General features: G+C 41.1%; 1 protein-coding gene across 1 annotated transcript in view; it reads right to left on the reverse strand.

The window, feature by feature from the left end:
* Nucleotides 1–3,014, reverse strand: part of LOC119811405 (keratin-associated protein 9-1-like) — a 9,094-nt gene extending 6,080 nt beyond the window's left edge. Inside the window, exon 1 of the mRNA XM_038325346.1 lies at nucleotides 2,432–3,014. Coding sequence (XP_038181274.1) covers nucleotides 2,432–3,014 — 583 coding nt within the window. The remainder of the gene's footprint in view (nucleotides 1–2,431) is intronic.
* Nucleotides 3,015–18,788: the final 15,774 nt, after the last annotated feature.

Raw genomic sequence — 18,788 nt, forward strand, 5'->3', positions numbered from 1 at the left:
ATGAATAAGAGCATCTTCCTTAAACTATTCGGAGTGGTGATGCAGTGTTGGAGCGCTTCCTATTCCCTTATCTTTTCTATGACCTGGTTTGAGTCTGGGTTGAAAGCTGGCTGGCATCTGGCAGTAATTCTCTAGGGAATTATATAATGAATCTGGGGTGGACTAAGGTCAGTATAGTCTTTTAGAGTTGAAACCTCTTTTTCTTGGCTTCCTGCTGTACTGTGTTTCTTAAGAAAAGCCAAGGTCCTGAATGTCTTTATGGCTGGCTAGAGAAGTGTCATTATGAAACCTGAACTCTTGGTTTCATGAAAAAAAATATTTTTCAGGGTTTGGGGGTGTTTTAAATCATAGAAAAATATCACTAAGGCAGAAATCTCACCATGAAAACAGCAATCAAGTTGCTCAAGACAAAAATCAAGACTTCAGATTCCCTTTAAGGGTACAACTTCTCAGGAGCACAGGTACCCAGCTGTGCACCATCACTCCTTTAATCCCAGTACTTGGGAGGCAGAGGAGGCAAATCTCTGTGAGTTCAAGGCCAGGATGGCAAAAGAAACACAGAGAGATTCCTGTTTGTTAGCTTCTTTGTTTTCAAAAGAGAATAGCACAAGTAGCTTCAGAGCCATTTTGTGCAAAGGCAACTTGTGGAAAGGAGTAGCTTAGAGATTAGGAGAGCAGGCTCTGGTGATGTGATGGGAAGGAATGCCATTTCTCTACAGATAACTGGTTGAGGCTGCATGGAATTTTAGAGCCCAGGGAGCCACACTTAGACAGTGCCTTGTCCAGTGCCGCACATCAGAGGGACACTGTTCCTTCATTGTCTGTGTTGCTTTTTTCCTGATGGCATGAGATATCTTCAAACCCTGGAATATTATTTGTGTAATGTTGGCAGTATTAGAATGTTGTCTATTTAGTGTCAGAGAAAGGAGAGATCAAAAGGTGTTGACAAGTATGTTGAGAAATTGGGGCTCTTCAAATCCAGGGATGTCAGAAGAGAGCACTGGAAACTTACAACAAGAATTACAGGTGGTCATAAGTTGCTATGAGGACACCAGAATGAACCAATGTTTGTACACAAGACCAATTTGTGCTCTTAACCACAGTGCCATCCCTGTAGCCCCAGAAGCTGGAGCTCTTGCACAGCAGTAAGAAATGAAGAACAGCAGGTGTGTAGAAATTTACAAGGACTTCCCCAAAAGGTAAAAGTATAGGGACTTTATGACTCAGTAGCCATATCTCAGGATATTTATTCAAGATAACTGAATTCAGAATCTTCTTTTAATTCAAATTTTAATTTTTAATCATGTCCATTTATTAAATGTAGTTAGGGAATCTATAAAGTCCTTTAAGTATGTCACGGACTCATGTACTTTGGTGATGTTTGTTCTTCCATAGCTTATCCCCTGGGTAGTTGCTCACTTTCTCAAAGACAATCTATAGAATCTGAAGTTTTCTTGTAAAATTTTGGGTTTACAAATGAGAGCACTTCCTTGATAATTTTTGAGTTTTATATATTTCATTTAACTTGAATTCTCATGGCTGACATTAGAATCCTAAAAGGATATCAACACTCCCAAGATTATGTCAATGCCATTAACAACTAATAAGAAGTGGCTTAAAATTTGGCGCTCTTTGACTAGCAAATGGATAAAGAAATTAAGACAGAGATTCCATTACTATATATGATTCCACCCAAATGATGTTTATAAACTCAGACAGCAAGTAAAGACCCTTGGCTTATGGGAGCTGAGATTGAATGAACCAAGAAGATGGTCATCATTGGGTATTATTTCAATTATTCCAGATAGAAACCTTCTTTGGATCTACTGTTCAACACTATGGTTAATGTCATTGATGCAGGGGAACCACATTAAACATTTAGAAGTCTATTGATTTTGTGGATTTTTCATTAAGTGATTCATCAGAATAAAATGACAGACACCATGGAATGATGCTAGCCCAGAGTTTATTAAAATTGCTTTCTTACAGGGATATATTTCATAAGTGAGCAGAAAGAAGAAAATAGCACATGAAAATTTGGGGGTGACTCAGAAGAAAATACAGTTGAGAAGAAAACAGGTTAAATGAAGCTACATTTTTGGGGAAATGTTTCTTTAAGTTATTTGGTGAGAAACACAGAGATCTTGACTTAGAATTTAAACTTATACCAGACATTCACATCAGCCCCCATGAAGATGGCACAAGATCCATAATCCCTGGGAATGAGGAGAGTGAGGGTGAGGGACTCCATCCTTCCTCACAGCATTTCCCACACTTAAGTTGACTTTACATTCCTCAGGTTTCCCGGTGAGAACATGAAGGGGGTCAGCAAAGGTTAATATGTGACTCTTGCATCTAGAGCAAGACTGATCTCCCCAGAGCATGGTTGTGCAGATATTCCTTAGGAGAGCTGGTCAGCTGCAACAGGAATGGCAGCAGCTCGGCACACAGCAGCAGGGCTGGCAGCAACTGGGCACACAGCAGCAGGGCTGGCAGCAACTGGGCACACAGCAGCAGGGCTGGCAGCAGCTGGGCACACAGCAGCAGGGCTGGCAGCAGCTGGGCACACAGCAGCAGGGCTGGCAGCAGCTGGGGGCACAGCAGCAGGGCTGGCAGCAGCTGGGGGCACAGCAGCAGGGCTGACAGCAGCTGGGGGCACAGCAGCAGGGCTGGCAGCAGGTGGGCACACAGCAGCAGGGCTGACAGCAGCTGGGGGCACAGCAGCAGGGCTGACAGCAGCTGGGGGCACAGCAGCAGGGCTGACAGCAGCTGGGGGCACAGCAGCAGGGCTGGCAGCAGGTGGGCACACAGCAGCAAGGCTGGCAGCAGGCAGGCACACAGCAGCAGGGCTGGCAGCAGGGTATGCTACAGCAACATGGGGGACAGCAAGGCTGACAGCAGTTGGACTCAGGGCTGCTGGATTCACAGCAGCAGGGCTGGCAACAGGTGGTCTTGCAGCAGGTGGTCTTGCAGCAGCATGGCTCACAGCAAGGTGGGCAGCAGCAGAGGGCCATGGTCGCAGGTGTGGAGGGTTTTACTCTGTTCACAGGTGAGTTTACAACTGTGTAGCAAGTTCTTCCAGTCACAGACTTTTATACCACGGGCCTCCAAGGTTTGGACCAATCAGAAAGACTCTTCCTCTTTGTTTATTATTTCCATATTTAATTTGTGTTTTTGAAGAAGGAAATTCTCACCTCATGCTCTGAATCATTTGGAAGCATCCTTTTCTTATTGGGGATAGCCTACTTGAACTCTTTCCAATAGCTCAGACCCTCCTCCCATCAGCTTTGTTGCAGCTCTAGTTGTCATCTGGTCTTTGGTAGCCCCTGCTCTATGGGAAGGTCAAGATTCTTTCATTCTTACAACTTTCTTCTGCTGTCTGTGCTTAGATTCATAAATGTCTCTGGGCTTGAGTGTGCTGTATTCACTATGATGGACTCAACATCTGGTTCCCTGTCTGTTTGCCCACAAAGCCCAATTCCAAACTGTCCCATGTAGGTGCCACTATCTGTATAATTTGCTACACCTTGTATTGGGGGCTCATTAAAAGTTGTTTCAGGTAAGGGGGTCTGGAATGATGTGTTTCATAACAGAGTGGAACCAGCACTGATTGGTATAAAAAGAAACAGCATGTCGCGCTGATGGCGCAGCCTGGATAGCCGAGACTGGCGCTGGGTGTGGTGTGGTGTGCTGGGATTGAGACACGGAGGCTTCTTTTCAGTTGGAAGAACAGCAACCTTTATTTTGCCCCAGATAAAGCCTTTTGTACCTCTACTGCTTCTGTGGAAAATCAGCAGCCAGAAAGAACACAAACATCCTTGTCAATTATAGACCCCAAGGAAGTTCCACAGTCGGTCAGGGGGAGTGAGGGCAGCTAGATGACAGCAACAGCACACTAGGAATAAGAAGGCACCAGTGGGGATGTGGGTGGCCACTAGTCCTGACTGACTGTCTACACCTCTGAGTTCATGGGGAGGAAGTGCTTAGATCCAGACAAAGTAGGGTTGGCAGGTAACTGTAGTGCACATCTGGCTGACAGCAGGGACAGAGACCATAGACTGGTGATCTCCTTATTTCCTTTTTTTGCCTGGCTCTCTTTACTTTTATCCCCGTCACTTTCTGACTGGTCTTCCTCCTTTATTATCTTCTCACCTCTTTTCTTTCCATGCAGAGAAAGAATCATGGTTATTTGAGATGTACCTAATTTATCTGTGGCGAAAAAGATATGCATCTCTCTCTCTCTCTCTCTCTCTCTCTCTCTCTCTCTCTCTCTCTCTCTCTCTCTCTCTCTGTCTCTCTCTCTCCCTCCCCTCTTATCTACTATTTATAGTAAAAAAAATAGATAATTTATTTCTAATTGAGAGAATAAAATATGAACACAGCCATAGCATTATTAAAGAAATGGAAATTAATCTCAGTCTTTACAAACCATTTCATGTCACTTATCCTCAAAAGCTGTTTTCTGCTGTCTTCAAGGGTCAGTCTTCCAACCTTGGCATCACTTTTAACATCTTTGCAAATCAAAATCAGTCTGTGTCTTTGATGAAAGAACGATTTGACAACCCTCACCGTCGTGATCCCGTTTGTTCAATCTCATTTTTGTGTAATCTTCCACTAAATGAATGTGACACCACTCACTGATTGAGTTTTTCACCAAGAAAACTAGTTGTTTCCAGTTTTGGATTATTGAAAAACAATGTCACTACTTTCTCTTTTAAACACCAAGGCTGGACGTCCTCATCTGGGTACCTGGAAGCTTGCTTATCATGAAATGAAATGCTGGTACTTTCTTTTGCAGGAGCCTCGCCTTTCTTTTACTAGATTTATTCTTGAGTTGTTTATTTTTTTATGTGTTTTCTGTTTGTTTTTCTTGTTTTTATCTTTCTTTCATTTTTTTTTTTTAATTTTTGAGATAGGGTTTATCTGTGTAGTCCTGACTGTTCTAGAACTCACTCTGTAGACCAGGCTGGCCTTGAACTCATAGAGATCCACCTATCTCTTTTTCCCTAGTGCTGGGATTAAAGGTGTGCACCACCATCCCTTGGCTGTACTATAAGTGTCTTAATTTAAACTTCCACTTTTTTGTATGACATACAGAAATTAATTAATTTGTCTTAGCTTGCACTGATTTTACAAAGCAGAGCATTTGATCACAACATTGTCACGAATACACATAACACAGTTTGATCAAATTCCCTCACCATCCCCCTTTCTGATGCCCCCTGTGGCCTCCTCCTGATTCTCTTTCTCTTCCCAAATTGTCCCCACCCTCCTTATATGAGGGAAACTTCGCCTTTGTCTTTGGAGTCCGACTTACTTCACATAATAAGATGATCTCCAATTTTCATCTGTTTTCTGGCCAATGACATAATTTATTCTTCCTCATATACACCATATCTTATTCATGCATCCGTCCACTGACAGTCAGGCAGGCTGGTTCTTTGTTGTATGTACTGTAGAATAGTCATGTGGTGGTTCTAATTTTAGATTTTTTTAAAGATCCTACAAGCTAATTTCCATACAGACTTGCTAATTTCCATTCCCATCACAGTGTGTAAAGGTTTCCTTTCCCCCTGGATCCTCAGCAGCACTTGTTTCTGTTGGTTTCCTTGATGGCAGCCTTTCCTAAGGGGAGAAAGGTAGAATTTCAAGGATGTTTTGATTTGTATTTCCTGGTGGCTAGTGTCATTGACCATGTTTTAAAACATATTCTTTTAGTCATTTGTGTTTTTTGTTTCTTAAAAAGCCTTCAAATAATTTGGCAGTTTACGTATTGTATGACCCTTTCCTTTAATTTTTTACTTTTAAATTCTATAATATATGTATTCTCTAATGGATATCTATTTGGCATCAGTCCTCAGATTGACAGCTGATCATGCTCTACTTTTGTGGAGGAAGGACTTGGAACTCCACCTGGTCAAGTGTCTTCTGCCTGAAAGAGTTGAATGGGGCAGTGGTTCTTCCACACAGCTGATCTTTGCCTGCACTTAGATACTATGTTTATTGGGGGATGGATATAGTGTTATGGCACCCACGGTGATGAACTAAACGGTTGGCTTCTAGTTTGAATCTCCATTAGTCCTGGCTTCTGTCCCTTTAAGAGCCTCTCCACTCTCATCTGTATGTGAAGAAAGGTTTCGTTTCTGACAGAGGTAAGAAGGAACGAGATGTGATGGGCAAATCAGCTTCCCATTCATAGGATGAGGGTTCTTTGAGGGTAGGGACAGCATGAGGAAGTAAGAAACCAGTACAATGTTTGCTGTAAACTGTTTTCAGAGAGAGGGTCATGCCAATGTCTCCGGGTGGCATCTGTGCCTTCCACCCTCCTATAAGATGATTTCAATCTGGGATAGATGTAGTATAAGCCAAGATGACACTGTTATCGAGGAATTGTATTAGGGGAATGTATTCCAATGAGATTGTAATGAATCTGGGGGTGAATAGCATGTCAGTATAGAACTGAAACCTGTTTTGCCTGGTTTCAGGCTGTCTGTATGTCTGCCTTTTCAGGCAAAATGTCTGAAACAGAAATGTCTTTCAAAAATATTTTTTCTTAATGCTACCTTTACCTTCACTTCACTATTACACATCAGAAACACCATCATTGGGGATGTGTCCACAAGTGCCTGATGATTAAAAATCAATAGCTTAGATTATTTCTGAAAAGTCATACTCAATAGCAATGTACAAAGGAGTTAACTTAAATTTACAAGGACATTATGAAAGAATGAGTGACTTCAAGATTCGTAGAGTGTACAACACTTTAATTGAGGAATTTGAAAAATAAATGTGTATCATTCAAAATGTATTTGGGTAGACCATCACAGATGTATGGAGATGGAGAGACACACCTTTACTTGTTGATAACACACACCTGTGCACAAGACACAGGAGGGACAACTTTGATTAGTCTTCCTGATCACCAGGAAAGATTGAGGAAACTGCTTGCTTGCATATCATTTCTAACAGCTGACTTATTAAATATTGGCTATTTAACATTCATTGGTCCAATGCCTGCCTTTGCCAAACCATCTGCATAACCCAGAAGGAAGAGGCATTCTGTTTGAATTAAGCTTAGAAAAAAAAAACATTGTTTCCAGAAATGACCTGTTTACAATCCCTTTTCAGGTGACCATGTTTGCCACAATTGAAACACTGACATTTCAAGTTTTCTTCAAAGCTCTGGAAATCATGTCTCATATCCATGCATCATCACGGTCATGAGATTTAATATTATTTGTTTCTCGTATCCACTCCTTGAATGGTGCTGATTTTGCCTTTAACTGCATAATTATCTTTTTACATTGAGAACTAGCAATTTCAAGAGTCAGAGATTCAATTACTATTTGTCTAGATTTCGGAATCTGGCATCATTCGATTATTGCTGAAGTCGGTCTTTGTAAGAAATCCATGAAGATTTCCTTTGAGCCCTGTGAAAAATGTAAATGACTCAACTTTGTTTTCTACTTCTCCAATTCCGTGCCAAACATTCAAAAGTGCTGTGTGGCATAAATCAGGAATGTGATCATCACATAGAGATTGCCCTCATACATGAGTATAATCTCCCTCTCCAAGAAGTTGGTCTTGGAAGACTTCCATACATCTAGCACTTCTTTGTTGTTCAATAGTCTTAGCTTCTTCTTTCAACCAGGTCATCCAGATCTTCGACCAGACTCCAAGATCACATTAACCATGTCTTTCCTCAAGTTCAACATCTGCTTCATAAAAGGTGAATGCATACCAAATGATAATATTGTTTTCTTGACTCTCCTTAAATCTAACATTGCCACAGGAGTCCATTTAACTCTTGCACAGCCTTGGGGATATCTGTCATTTGGCAGTTCTTGTAAGGTGACTGGTTAAATTATAGTTTGTTGTTTGACAGCCTTGGGCTGTTCCTCTCTAACCTTGTAATGCAATGCTGAATTTGGTTCTACATTAAATTCTTACATCTGGATCTTAATATCTCTATGATCTGTTTTATTAAGTTTTTCTAAAACCTGCATCTTTTTAATTTTTTTTCAAAAGAAAAAAAACTATATATTTTCCATTATACACACCCAATCAAAGTTCCCACTTCCTCCCTTCCTCACATTCCTTTCACTTAGCCCACCAACACCACACCAGCCCCAATCCACTCCTTAAGGCACATTGCTTTGGAGAAATTCCAAGGCCCTCTGTACTATATATATCTAGACTGAGCAAGGTATCCATTCAAAGAAAATAGGTTCCCAAAAAGCCAGTAAAAGCAGTAAGGATAAATCCTGCTGCCAATTCCTGTGGCCCTTCAGTCTGCCCCAGCCATGCAACTGCCAACCACATTCAGAGGGACTAGGTTCATCCTATGCTTGTTCCTTCCCAGTCCGGCTGGAGTTGGTGAGCTCCCATTAGCTCAGGGAGACTGTTTCAGTGGGTGTCCCCATCATGGTCTTGACCACTTTGCTCACACTCTCACACCTCCCACTCTTCAAGTGGACTTTTGGAGCTCAGTCTAATTCTCTGTTGAGGATCTCTGCCTCTGTTTCTAGCAGTTGCTAGATAAAGGTTCTATGGTGATATTTAAGATATTCATCTGTCTGACTACAGGGCAAGGGCAGTTCGGGCACCCTCTTCTCTATTACTTAGAGTCTTAGCTGGAGTCATCCTTGTGAATTCCTGGGAATTTCTCTAGAGCCAGGTTTCTTGCTGATCCCACAATGCCTCCCTCAATTAAGATATCTCTTTTCTTGCCTTCATCTCTGTCCTTCCTCCAGCTTGACTATCCTATTCCCTCAAGTTCTTCTCTCCCGTTCCCTTCTCCCCTCATTTTCCCCTTCTATTCTCCCTTCTTCCCCTCACCCCACGTTTCCATTTTTTTCCGGTAATCTTGTCTATTTTGACTTTCCAGGTGGATCTATCTATCTATATATTTCTTTTAGCTTCTCTAGGATCCTGAACTATAGGCTCAATATCTTTTGTTTATAGCTAGTATCCACTTATGAGTGAGCTCATACCATATTCAGCTTTTTTGGATCTCGGTTACCTCACTCAGGATGGTGTTTTCTAGTCCCATCCCTTTGCATCCAAAATTCAAGATGTCAAGATGAGTAGTACTCTAATGTGTAAATGTGCCACATTTTCTTTATCCATTCTTTGGTTAAGGGACATCTAGTTTCCAGGTTCTGGCTGTTACAAATAATGCTGCTATGAAGATAGCTGAACTTATTTTTTTGTAGTATGATTGAGCATCTTTTGGGTTTATCCCCAAGAGTGGTATTGCTGGATCCTGAGGTAGGTTGATTCCCAATTTTCTGAGAAACCGCCATACTGATTTCCAAAGTGGCTGTACAAATTTACATTCCCACCAGCAATGGATGAGTGTTCCTTTTACTCCACATCCTCTCCAGCATAAGCTATCATTGGTGTTTTTTATCTTAGCCATTCTTACAGTGTAAGATGGTATCTCAGAGTTGTAAAACCTGCATCTTAGCACCCATATTAACCAACTTTTTAGTGAAAAAAAACCTGAAAATAATAAAACAGATAATGTTTAGAATTGACATTACAAAAGTCCCATAGTTATCCTCTCATTTAAATGTTCAATTTTTCAGTCTAGCATATTATCATACATAGACATAAATTCCTCCTTAATTAATTAATAGTGTTTTCTATTTTTTAATGTAGGAAAATTTTTGCTTTTAGCTAATTCCTCCCTTAAGAAATTTCAATTGTCTTACCAAATCTGTTGACAGTAGTGAACAGCCTGACTGGGAACAGCTGCAGCTGGCATGTAGTGATGAGCATGAGTGACAGTCTAGGGTGTGTAGGGAAAGCTTGAAGGCCATAGTGGAAAGACACACACACACACACACACACACACAGAGAGAGAGAGAGAGAGAGAGAGAGAGAGAGAGAGAGAGAGAGAGAGAGAGAGAGAGAGAGAGAGAGAGAGAGAGAGAGAGAGAAACACATAGGGGCTTGTGTGGAAAAAGCAGGTGTGATGAGGGGATATCTCAGGGCAGACCCAGTTGGTCTAGTGTGGGTAAATCCTGTGGCGTTTGGGGCTTCTGGGATTTGGGTGACAGCTGGAGACTGTTTCAGAGAGGCTACAACAGACACTGAAAATAAAGGGAAGGAGGACTATAGGAGCAGGAATAAAGGAAGAATTGCCACAAAATGTTATCCCCTAAGTTGTAAAGCAGCCATTGATTTTGTAAATTCACAGCAGCTGTAGTTACTTTCACTGAACCTGCACAAGACTGGCCCTGTCAATAATCAATGAGAGACATCTGAAACGCATGGGCACAGGAGACCTCTTCCTATGTATAACCCCTGTAACACAGTCAATAACAGCAACAATGAATAAACGGGACCTCCTGAAACTGAGAAGCTTCTGTAATGCAAACAACACTGCCATTAAGACAAAAAGGCAACCTACTGAGTGGGAGAAGATCTTCACCAACCCTGCATCAGACAAAGGTCTGATCTCCAAAATATATAAAGAACTCAAGAAACTAGGCATTAAAACTCTAATTAACCCAATTAAAATGGGGTACTGAACTGAACAGAGAATTCTCAACAGAAGTTCGAATGGCCAAAAGACACTTAAGGTCATGCTCAACCTCCTTAGCGATCAGGGAAATGCAAATCAAAACAACTTTGAGATACCATCTTACACCTGTCAGAATGGCTAAAATCAAAAATACCAATGATAGCCTATGCTGGAGAGGATGTGGAGTAAGGGGAACACTCATCCATTGTTGGTGGGAATGCAAACTTGTGCAACCACTTTGGAAATCAGTGTGGCGGTTTCTCAGGAAACTGGGAGTCAACCTACCACAGGACCCAGCAATTCTAGTCTTGGGAATATACCCAAGAGATGCCCAATCATACTACAAAAGCATTTGTTCAACTATGTTCATAGCAGCACTATTTATACTAGCAAGAACCTGGAAACAACCTAGGTGCCCTTCAATAGAAGACTGGATAAAGAAGGTGTGGGACATATACACTTTAGAATTCTACTCAGCGGTAAAAAACAATGACATCATGAATTTTGCATGCAAATGGATGGAAATAGAAGACACTTGACTGAGTGAGATAACCCAGACCCCAAAAGATGAATATGGTACGTACTCACTCATAAGTTGATTCTAGACATAAATAAAGGACACTGAGCCTATAATTCGTGATCCTAGAGAAGCTAAATAAGAAGGTGAACCCAAAGAAAAACATAGTTATCCTCCTGGATATTGGAAGTAGACAAGATTGCCAGGCAAAAGTTGGGAGCATGGGGGTGGGGGTGGGGTGAGGGTAAGGGGAAATGGGGAGAGAGAAGGGAGAAGGGGAGGATTGGGGAGAGCTTGGGGGAATGGGATGGTTGAGATGGAGGAAGGGTGGATATGGGAGCTGAGAAGTAGATATCTTAATTAAGGGAGCCTTGTCCAGTGCCGCACACCAGAGGGACACTGTTCCTTCATTTTCTCTGTTGCTTTTTTTTCTGATGGCACGAGATATCTCCAAACCCTGGAACACTGCTTGTATAATGTTGACAGTATTAGAATGCTATCTATCTAGTATCAGAAAAAGAAGAGATCAAAATTTGTTGACATGTATGTGGAGAAATTTGGACTCTTCAAAGTTTAATAAATTTGAAATGATTTATTTATTATATTTTTTTATATATGAGTGTTTGCCTGCATGTATGTATGTAGATCGCATGCTCAAGAATGTCAGAAGAGGGCATCAAATGCCTTGGAACTAGAATTGCAGGTGGCTGTGAGCGGCTGTGTGGATGCTGGGAAATGAACTGGGGTTTCTACTCAAGAGCAGTGTGCACTCTTAACTATGGTGTCACCCCTCTAGCCCCAAATCTGGAGATCCCTCACATCAGGAGGAATACGAAGAAGAACAACAGGTGTACAGAAACTTACCAAGACTCTTCCAAAAATAAAAGTAAAGGTACTTTAGGGCTCAGTAGTCATATCTCAGGATATTTGTTCTTGCTAATTGAAATCAGAATGTCCTTTCAATTTAAATACTTATTTTTAATTGTACGAGTTTATTGACTGTAGGAGGGAATCCATAAAGTCCTTTAAGTATGACCCGGACTCGTGTTCTTTGATGATATTTGCTCTTCCATAGCCCCTCCCCTGACAAGTTGTCCCCTTCTCACAGAACATGTATAGGATTTGAAGTTCTGGGTAAAATCTTGGGTTTATAAATAGAGCATGTGATTGGTAACTATTTTGAGTTTGGTGTATTTCATTCAACATGCTAATCTCATACGCATCTGTTCTCTAGCAAATGGCATGGTTGAAATCGCAATCCTAAAGTGATAGTGTCACTTGCAAGTTGGTGCCCTGTCAATTAACAATTGATAAGATGTAGCTGAATCTTAGATGCTCTTTGACATGTAAATTGGCTGAAGAAAATAAAATGGAAAGTCTATTATTATATATGATTCCACCCAAATGATGTTTATAAAAGTCAGACAGCAAAGGAGAGAACAGACCCTTGGTTTATGGAAGCTGAGATTGGATGAACCAGGAAGATGATGATGATTTTTTTTTTTTTGAGACAAGCTTTCTCTGTAGCTTTGGTGCCTGTCCCGGAACCAGCTCCTGTAGACTAGGCTGGCCTCGAACTCCCAGAGATCCACCTGCCTCTGCCTCCTGATTGCTGGCATTAAAGGCATGTGCCACCACAACCGGCTAGATTATCTTCATTGGGTATTAAATTTCAATTAATCCAGATAGAAACCTTCCTTGGATCTTCTGTTCAACACTATGGTTAGTGTCACTGAGTCAGGGGGACCATGTTAAACATTTAGAAGCCTAATAATTTTGTGGATTTTTCACTCAGTGATTAATCAAAATAAAATAACAGACACAATGGGATGATGACAGCACAGAGTTTATTAGAATTGCTTGCTTGCAGGACACATCTTATAAGTGAACAGAATATTGGAAATAGCACATAATATTCTGGGTATAACTCCGAAGGAAATACAGTTGAGAATATAACAGGTTAAATCAAGTTTTATTTTTGGCAAAGGGTTTTCTTAAGTTATTTGTCAAGAGATATAAAGATCCTAGCTCAGAATTTAAACTGGTACCAGATTTTCCTATCAGCCCCCATGGAGACAGCACAAGATGCATAGTCTCTGGAGATGAGGCGTGAGAGGGTGAGGGACGCCATCCTTTGCCATATTTCTCACACTTAAGTTAGATTTTATATTCATCAGCTTTCCTTGTGAGAACACGAAGGTGGTCTGCAAAGGTTCAGATGTGGCTTTGTGCATCTAGGGCAAGACACAACCCCAGAGCATGGCTGTGCAGACGTTCCTTAGAGGAGCTGGTCAGCAGCAGCAGGGCTGGCAGCAGGGTGTGCTGCAGCTGATGGTCACACAGGTTGGTTTAAGGGAGGTGGTCTTGCAGCTGCTGGTTTCACAGCATGTAGGTTGGCAGCAGAGCTGGAGCAAGCACGGCTGGCAGCAGGCAGGCACACAGCAGCAGGGCTGGCAGCAGGGTGTGCTGCAGCAGATGTTCACACAGGTTGGCTTGCAACAGGTGGTCTTGAAGCAGGTGTTTTCACAGCAGGTGCTTTCACAGCAGGTGGGTACACAGCAGCAGGGCTGGCAGCAGCAGGGCTGGCAGCAGTATATGCTGCAGCAACATGGGAGACAGCAAGGCTGACAGCAGGTGGACTTGGGGCAGCTGGATTCACAGCAGCAGCAGGGCTGGCAGCAGGTGGTCTTGCAGCAGGAGGTCTTGCAGCAGCATGGCTCACAGCAAGGTGGGCAGCAGCAGAGGGCCATGGTAGCAGGTGTGGAGGGTTTTACTCTGTTCACAGGTGAGTTTACAACAGTATAGCAAGTTCTTCCAGTCAGGCCCTTTTATACCATGGGCCTCCAATGTTTGCGCCAATTAGAAACACTCTTTCTCTTTGTTCATTATTTCCATATTTAATTTGTGTTTTTGAAGAAGAAAATTCTCACCTCATGCTCTGAATCATTTGGAAGCATCCTTTTCTTATTTGGGGATAGCCTACTTGAACTCTTTCCAGTAGCTCAGGCGCTCCTCCCGTCAGCTTTGTTGCAGCTCTAGTCCTCGTCTGGTCTTTGGTAGCTCCTGCTCTATGGAAAGGTCAAGATTCCTTCATTCTTACAACTTTCTTCTGCCATCTGTGCTTAGATTTATAAATGTCTCTGGGCATGAGTGCACTGTATTCACAATGATGGGACTCCACGCCTATTTTCCTGTCTGTTTGCTTCCTCAGCTCTATTCCAAACTGTTACAGATAGGTGTCAATCTCTGCATAAATTCCTATCCCTGTATATCTGGTGCTCATTAAAGGTGGTTTGAGATAAGTGTGTCCGGAATGGTGTTTTTCGTAGCAGTGTAGAACCAGAACGGTTGGTATAAAAAGAAACAGCACATTAGGAATAAGGAGGCATCAGTGGAGATGTGGGTGACCATCATTCCTGACTGCCTGTCTTCTCCTGGGAGCTCATGGGTGTAGTTGTTTATTCTAGACCTGAGGCTGCTAGTGCTTTCCAGGCTGCCCAGACCTGAAATAATCACATAGACTGTAGTAATTAAAACCCTGCTTGGCCTATTAGCTTATGCATATTTCTAGCTAGTTCTTACATCTTAAATTAACCCATTTCTATTATTTTATATTTTACCACAAGGATCGTGGTTTACTGGTAAGCTTCTGGCTGGCAGCTCACGTCTTTCTCTTCCAGCGGGTCCTTGGCTTCTCCTTAACTCAGCCTGCTCTCTCCTTCTCTATCTGCTTGGAATTCCCACCTTGCCCTATTCTGTGCTGCAATGGGCCCAAGGCAGATTCTTTATAAACCAACGGTATTCACAGCATACAGAGGGGAATCCCACATCCCATAGGGAGGAAGTCCTTAGATGCAGGCAAAGGAGGTTGAGCAGGTGATTCCAGTGCATAACTGGCTGTCTGCAGGGGCAGTGACCTTAGGCTGGTGATCTCCTTCAATCTCCTGGCTCTCTCTATCCCTATCTGTCTCTGTCTGGTCTTCCTCCTTCATTTTCTTTTCTACTCTACCTCTTTTCTTTCCATTCAGTGAGAGAATTGTTATTATTTAAGACATACCTACTTTACTACCTGATTAATCTGTGGGAAATACGATGTGCATCTCTCTCCCTTTCTTTCTCTCCCTCCCTCCCTCTAGTCTACTAGTCCTACTAAAAATTCATAGATAATTAATTTCCCATTTGAAATAATAAAATATGAACACAGCTATAACATTATTAAAGAAATGGAAATTAACCTCATTCCTTACAATCCATTTCATGTCACTCATCCTCAAAATTTGTTTCTCACTGCCTTAAAGGGTCAAGCTTCCAACCTGGGCATCTCTCTTAATGTCTGTGCAAATCAAAATCAGTCTGTGTCCTTGATCATAAAACGATTGGGATAATCCTCACTATCCTTACCCCAGTTTGTTCATTATGATGTTTGTATAATATTCCATTACATGAGTTGACACTGCTCACTGATGGGATTTTTATTCCAAGAATCCAGGCCGTTTACAGTTTGGGACTATTCAAACAGTGCTGCTATAGTTGTTTCTGTTGTAAACATGAAAGCTGTACGCACACCTATGGGAACCTGAAAGATTTCTTTTCCTGAAACATTGGTACTTTCCTTTGAAGGAGCCTAGTCCTTCTTTTCCTAGATTTAGCCTTGGATAGTTTCATTTACTGTACCATATGTTTTTGTTTTTTGGTTTTTTTTTTTTTTGAGACAGGGTTTTCCTGTGTATCCCTAGCTGTCCTGGAACTCACTCTGTAGACCAGGCTGGCCTCAAACTCACAGAGACCCACCTGCCTCTGCCTCCCTAGTGCTGAGATTAATGATGTGTGCCACCATCTCCTGAGTGCACTATATGAATTTTAATTTAAAGCTTTCATTTTTGTGTCTTACAACATACAGAAAATTGATTAATACGTATTAGCATTCATTGATTTTATAGAACAATGGATTTGATCACGACATGGTGGTGAATGCACGTAACACAGTTTGATCAAATTCACTCACTGTCACCCTCTCTGATGTCCTCTGTGGCCTCCTCCTTATTCACTTTCTCTTTCCAAATTGTCCTATTGCTTCTTCATGTCCCTACCCCTCCTTAGTTGAGGGAAACATGACCTTTGTCTTTGGAGTCCGACTTACTTCACTTTATAAAATGATCTCCAAATTCATCTGTTTTCTGGCCAATGACATCATTTATTCTTCCTCATATGTACTATATCTTATTCATGCATCCATCCACCGACAGACAGGCAGGTTGGTTCTTTGTTGTATGTACTGTGGAGTAGTCATGTGGTGGTTCTAATTTTAGTTATTTTAATTTTAGTTATTTTTTTAGCTTCTACAAGCTAATTTCCATACAGACTTTGCTGATTTCCATTCCCATTACAGTGTGTAAAGGTTTCCTTTCCCTCTGGATCCACACCAGGACTTGTTATTGCTTTTTGTTTGTTTGTTTAGTTTTTTTTATTTTTTTTGATGATAGCTTTTTCTGAGGGGATAGAGGAAATTTTGATTTGTAATTCCTGGTGGCTAGTGCTATTGACAATTTTTCTAATTCACTCTTGTAGTCATTTCTACTTTAAAAAAACTTTAAGAAATTCGACTATTTTATGATTGTATTACATATATATATATATATATATATATATATAACTGCATGTGTATTATTCATCTATTGCATCTATTGGATAACTAGTTGGCATCATTCCTACTCATCTTTTGTCTCTCCATGTGGTCACGTGTGTGGCTTCTGCAAATGCTAAATCAGGGCAGTTGCTCCTCTACACAGCTAATCTTTGCCTGCACTTAGATAAAAAGGTTATTGTGGATTTACATGATGCTAAGTGCCCGCAGGAATGAACTAAATGTTGTCTTCTAGCCTGAATCTGCATTAATCCGGGTTTCTGTCTCTGTAAGAGCCTCTCTTTTCTTCTGTCTGTGTGAAGAAAGGTTTAAGTTTTGGCAAAGGTAAGGAGGAGTGAGAAGTGATGGGCAAATCAGTTTTCCATCGAAAGGATGAGAGTTCTTTGAGGACAGGGGACAGTGTGAGGATATAAACAGTCAATGTTTCCCTTGAACTTTTATGGAAAGAGGGCCATGCCAGTGTCTATGCCTTCCTCCCTCCTATGAGATGACTTCTGTCTGGTACAGATGCAGTCTAAGCCAAGATGACACAGTTAGGGAAGAATTGTACTAGGGGAATGGATTCCAATGAGATGGGAATGAATCTGGTGGTAAATAGCAGGTCGGCATAGAACTGAGACCTGTTTTGTCTTGTCCCAGGCTGTCTGTGGGGTTCCTAGGCATGTGGTAAATCTGAAATAGAACTCTGTCAAAAAGATTTTTGTTAATGCTACTTGTAGCTACTTTACTATTATATACCAGAAACACCACCAATGGGACTGTGCTCTTAGTTACCTGAAGAGAGAGAATGAGTTGTTTAGATGATCTCTGGAAGTTGATCTCCACAGCAATGTACATAGGATAAAGCCTAATTTACAAGGACAACATGAAAGAATGAATAACTTGAAGATTAGTAGATTGTATAACACTTTAATAGAGGACTTGAAAAATAAATATGTATTACTCAAGTTATATTAAGATAGTTCACCACAGATGTATGGAGATGGAGAGACACACCTGTTCTTATTGATGCTACCTACCTAAGCACAAAACAGAGGAGGGACAACTTTGCTTGATCATCTGGAAAGATTAAGGAAATTGCTTACATATCATTTCCAATGACTGACTTACAAAATATTGGCACACGGTCAGGTAATTTAACATTCCCAGTGGGAGAATCTTCCATTTATATCTCTTAAAGGGCTGATAGTTATTATGAGTAAGCACCATGAAAGAAAATTTTTCTCTGCCCTTTTTCTTGTAAAGGTATAATGAAGAAATAATCTTTTAAATCAACAACTATAAGAGACCATCCTATAGGTAATACAGAAGGCAAAGGAATGCCAGACTTATAGAGAGTCCATTGGCTGAATTACCTTATTAACAACTCTAATCTGTTACTATTCTCCGTTTTCCAGATTTGTTTTTAACAACAAATACTGGAGAATTCCAAGGGCTCATTGCTTCTAAATATTCTGAACATTTAACTGTTCCTGTACCAGCTGTTTTGTAGCCTTCAGTTTCTCTGTTAAAGGCCACTGCATAACCCATACAGGTCTGTATGTCTACTATTTTAAAAGTAGGACTGTTGATTCTTTTAAAACTGTTCTTTTACAGCTTGAATGGTTGGTGACTGTTCTTTGTAATACACCTAATATCTTTCCCAGAAACATGCATTAATGTATGGTTGTTTCTGATATTGGAGGAATGTTAACTTGAGTATTCTATTGCTGCATCAAATCATGTCCCCATAAGTTCATTACTTGTTAGCCATATATGGCTTTTCCTCTCTGACCTTCCATCCCTATACATTTGACCCATCTCATGCTCTGTTTAACCTGAGATAAAGTTCCAATCCTTAAAACCTAAACATTTACCTCCTGAAGAGTTCAATTTTGATGCTAACTTTCTCATGGAATTTTTGTGACACCCACACCCGTGTCTACAAGGCCTTCAGTGACAATGTCATTTATCTGTATTTTTAATTTTGGTCTTTGTTCATTTATAGAAGTTTGCCAAAATATTTGCTTTATGGTTTCACCTGAATTTTTTGTTCTCTCCTCTACAGCTGTTCTATCATCCAGAGCAGTATGGTTTCTTTTTACAGGCATTAGTTT

The sequence above is a fragment of the Arvicola amphibius genome, chromosome 4 (assembly GCF_903992535.2).
Source record: "Arvicola amphibius chromosome 4, mArvAmp1.2, whole genome shotgun sequence".
NCBI classification, from domain to species: domain Eukaryota; kingdom Metazoa; phylum Chordata; class Mammalia; order Rodentia; family Cricetidae; genus Arvicola; species Arvicola amphibius.